Source organism: Chelonoidis abingdonii, chromosome 19 (genome assembly GCF_003597395.2).
Source record: "Chelonoidis abingdonii isolate Lonesome George chromosome 19, CheloAbing_2.0, whole genome shotgun sequence".
In the NCBI taxonomy this organism is placed as follows: domain Eukaryota; kingdom Metazoa; phylum Chordata; order Testudines; family Testudinidae; genus Chelonoidis; species Chelonoidis abingdonii.
This window is the reverse complement of record NC_133787.1, coordinates 4161787-4166451: the sequence shown is the minus strand read 5'-3', so window position 1 is coordinate 4166451 and position 4665 is coordinate 4161787. Positions and strand designations below refer to the sequence as shown.

The 4665-nt window shown below is 46.0% G+C and overlaps 1 protein-coding gene across 1 annotated transcript in view; it reads right to left on the bottom strand.

Moving 5' to 3' along the window:
• The window catches only part of E2F4 (E2F transcription factor 4), a 22906-nt gene extending 19020 nt beyond the window's left edge, over positions 1–3886 (bottom strand). The window contains exon 1 of the mRNA XM_032788516.2: positions 3869–3886. Coding sequence (XP_032644407.2) covers positions 3869–3886 — 18 coding nt within the window. The remainder of the gene's footprint in view (positions 1–3868) is intronic.
• Between the last annotated feature and the right edge of the window lie 779 nt (positions 3887–4665).

Sequence of the window (4665 nt, the reverse complement as noted above, 5' to 3'; positions counted from 1 at the left end):
GAACCCGGGAGTCCTGACTCCCAGCCCCCCGCCCGGAGCTGGGATAGAACCCAGGAGTCCTGACTCCCAGCCCCCCGCCCGGAGCTGGGATAGAACCCAGGAGTCCTGACTCCCAGCCCCCCACCTAGAGCTGGGATAGAACCCGGGAGTCCTGACTCCCAGCCCCCCGCCCGGAGCTGGGATGGAACCCGGGAGTCCTGACTCCCAGCCCCCCGCCCGGAGCTGGGATAGAACCCGGGAGTCCTGACTCCCTGCCCCCCGCCCGGAGCTGGGATAGAACCCGGGAGTCCTGACTTCCAGCCCTGCCCCCTACTCTAACCATTGGATCCCACTCTTAGCTGGTAGCATTGACACTCATCTAACTACTCTGGCTCCGATAACCCCTCAAGGCATGTTTTCATCAGCCACTCTCCTTTCCCTTTATTAATGCAGCCCACGGTGCCATCTTTGATCTCACAAGTTTCATCGCTGGCACCCACTGATATTTCGCCTGTCCTTCCCTGCCAGCCCGAGGCCTGGCTAGATTTAGTGTAGCGGCACTGCCTGAGTCCCAGCCCCACAGACCTCTTGCCGTGGCGGGATCTGTTTGGGGACGACGAGAGGCACGTGGGCGTGTTTCTAATACGCCTGTATCTGTTACGGGGAATTCCTTGCTAAAGTTTTCCTCCGTTGCTACCTCTAGCTTAGTTTGGCTGCTGTTAAGGACGGTGATAGTGCTGGTGTAGACAGCTCCAGGGACTGCTCGCACTTCTGTCTGTGATTAATTCAGGGAAGTCCTGTGGCCTGAGCTATGCAGGAGATCAAATGATGATCACAGTGGTCCCTTCAGGCTTTGGAATCTCTGAATTACTTCAATCGCCGTGTCATCTAACCTTGCTTAGAGAGGGCCTACATGACTTCACTGTAAGAGCTACTGCTGCAGTGCTGCAGCTTTGCCACTGTAGTGTAGACACTTGCTACAGGGACAAAAGGGGGTTTTCCCACTCCTTCGAGAGGTGGTAGTTAGGTTTATGGAAGAATTCTTCCCTTGACCTAGCAGTGGCTATATTGGGGGCTTAACTACATCTCTTGCAGGGTGAAAGATTCACTTCCCTGAGCAATGTTGCTAGGTCAACCTACGTTTTAGATATAGACCACACCGTAGTGCTTAACATGTCAGGAGCCACCAATATCTTGTCTACCCTCGTACTAGGGTGACTGGACAGCAACTGTGAAAAAAACAGGATGCACGTGAGGGGTAAAAGGTGGCTATATAAGAAAAAGTCCCAAAAAACTTGTCTGTCCCTATAAAAACGGGACATCTGGTCACCCTGCCTAGCACTCCCACCAATTCTTCCACCAGTGGTAAGGACTGTGAGAAATTTTAGCAAAATACTCCAGTGCAGTTAAGGCCTGTGCATCTGGGAGAGGGAGGGTCCATGTGGGAGGCGGTAGAGCATGAGAGAGGAGTATGCGTCTGTGGGAGTCAGTGAGGGCTCAGTCCAAAGCCCGCTGAAGTGAATTGGGGTGTTCACACTGATGGTGATGGACACTGGACCAGGCCCTAAGAGGGATACAGAGTGTGGTCTATTGAACACACGGGGTTTTGTCTGGAAGAAAAGATGCAAACCTTGAATTTTGCTCTTAGGAAACTACCGTACTTTATTATTCCTGCAAATACAGAAATACCAAACTTTCTGCTAAGGTTTCTAGCTAGTGTAGTCCATCAGTCCTGTGGTTCTCAGCTTTTGCCACACAAGGATCCCCCGTCCTCCTCCAAACCTCCCTGGACCGTCTCTCAGTTAGGCCAGGACCCACCGCCCCTGTAGAAATATAGAAGGGCAGCGTGATCTCAGCCCCTGTTTCTGACTTCCATGTTGAGCCTTGTCCTGTACTGAGTGGTATTGCCATAAAGTTAGAACTCCCATCAGAGAACATTCAAACCAGTACGTGTATCAATTACTTCCTTCCTCCTCCCCATCGTGTTATAAACACCTTACCATTTCTACACAGAGTAAACCATAAAATCCTGACTGTTCTAGAGCTCTTCTAGATGATGTTCATTGAAGATTAATAGCCTGATTTTGGCAATGTTGTAAAAAAATTTAGGATTGTCGATTAATTGCAGTTAACTCACATGGTTAACTCAAAAAAGTTAATCTTGTTCAAAAAATAAATTGTGATTAATCACACAGTTAAACAATAGTATACCAATTTAAATGTATTAAATATTTTTGGATGGTTTTCTACATTTTCATATATATCTATTGCAATTACAACACAGAATACAAAATGTACAGTGCTCACTTTCTATTTTTTATTACAAATATAAATGATGAACAAAAGAAATAGTATTTTTCAATTCACCTCATACAAGTACCATAGTACACTCTCTTTATCATGAAAGTGTAACTTACAAATGTAGATTTTTTTTGTTACATAACTGCTCTCAAAAACAAAACAATGTAAAACTTTAGAACCTACAAGTCCACTCAGTCCTATTTCTTGTTCAGCCAACCACTCAGACAAACAAGTCTGTTTACATTTGCAGTAGATAATGCTGCCCACTTCTTGTTTACAATGTCACCTAAACATGAGAACAGGCATTCACATGGCATTGGTGTAGCCGGTGTTGCAAGGTATTTACGTGCCAGATGCGCTAAAGATTCACAAACCTCTTTATGCTTTCGCCACCATTCCAGAGGACATGCTTCCATGCTGATGATGCTCATTAAAAAAATAACGTGGTAATTAAATTTGTGACTGAACCAGTATTCCCTCTAATTTTTCCCATGCTTGTGCGGAATGAATTTGGTTATGTGCACCAATATGGAGGTGATGTGTCATACATCACCTCCATATTGGTGCACATAACAAAATCCATGTGGCGGTGGTGGGGCTGAGGGGTTCAGAGTACAGGAGGGGGCTTAAGGCTGGGGCAGAGGGCTGGGGTATGGGGGGTGGTGAGGGCTCTGGCTGGGGTTTGGGCTCTGGCCTGGGTCCAGGGATGAGGAGTTTGGCATGCAGGCTGCCCCAGGGCTACAGCAGGGAGAGAGGACTCTCCCCATCTCTCTCTCCCTGCAGCAGCACCTGGGCTGGGCTGGGTGGAAGCTGCAGGAGAGGTGCCTCTCCACCGGCTGTGGCAGGAGAGGCATTTCTCCCCGCCGCAGCCCTGAGTGCCTGCATGGTGCTTAATAGGCTGCTGCATAGCCACCTGCCCTCGCAGCTTAGAGGGAATTTAGGAGTGAACTCCTTGCGGGGAATTGTATGTCTCCTGCTCTATTGGAAACTACAGAACCCAAAGCACCAAAAGAGAAAATCAGCCTTATGCTGGTGGCGTCTGACTCAGATGATGAAAATGAACATGCATCAGTATGCACTGCTTTGGATCGTTATCAAGCAGAACCCATCATCAGCATGGATGCATGTCCTCTGGAATGGTGGTTGAAGTATCAAGAGACATATGAATCTTTAGTGCAGGGGTAGGCAACCTATGGCACGGGTGCCAAAGGTGGCACGCAAACTGATTTTCAGTGGCACTCACACTGCCCGGGTCCTGGCCACCAGTTTGGGGGGCTCTGCATTTTAATTTAATTTGAAATAAAGCTTCTTAAACATTTTAAAAGCCTTATTTACTTTACATACAACAATAGTTTAGTTATATACTATAGACTTATAGAGAGAGCTTTCTAAACAACGTTCTTTATGTTTTTGACTGGCACCAAAACCTTTAATTGAGTGAATGAATGAGATTCGGCACACATTTTTTCGTGATAGGTTGCTGACTCTCTGCTTTAGTGTATGCTGGCATGTAAAATTCTTGCGACACTGGCTACATAACGTGCCCTGCAAACACCTTTTCTCACCTTTCAGGCGACTTGGTACATACCGAGAATGCAGGCACCATTATCGCCTTGCAATGTAAACAAACTTGTTTGTCTTATGCCAGATGAACAGAGTCGGCCTGAGTGGGACTTGGTGGCTCTTAAATTTTCATTCTGCTATTTTTGAGCAGTTTTTATACATTTCTCTTTGGGTAAGTTCAACTTCCCACCAACTCTCTTCTCTGCGCCTCCTCCTCCCCTTTTGATAAATAGATTGCACTACCGGTCTTGTATTAGGTGAACTGAAACTATTATTTCATTTGTTTTTTACAGTGCAAACTTTGTAATTAAACTAAATACAAGTAGCCCTGCTAACTTTGTATCCTGTGCTGTATGGTTCAATATATCTTTGTCAACATGCGAAAACATCCAATATTAAATAAAATGGTTATTCTTTTTCACTAACACTGTGTTATCGCAGGTTAGTATTTTATTGCTTTGACTGCCCTAAAAAATATTTGCGGCCTTTTGTAAATTATTGCCTCTGTCTTATACAAGCTGGGAGCGATTCACATAATGAAATAATCTCATGACATTTTCAGATAAAATAAAATACACCTGGAAGTCTACCGTGCAGATTGGCGAGTATTTGGAATATAGTGTTTTCGTTGTTTTCCCAGCAGGCCTTTTGGTTACATGATTCTTTCACTATTCCATTATATACTGTCACGGGTCCCCGGGCTCATATGCTCTGGAACTTGTCCACTAAGCCAGTCAGGGACTTTGGTGAGCCTCTCTCCTTGGAAGCAGATTGTTCAGGTCAAGACGCTCACACGTCTTCACTCCTGGGTCTCTCCTTGAG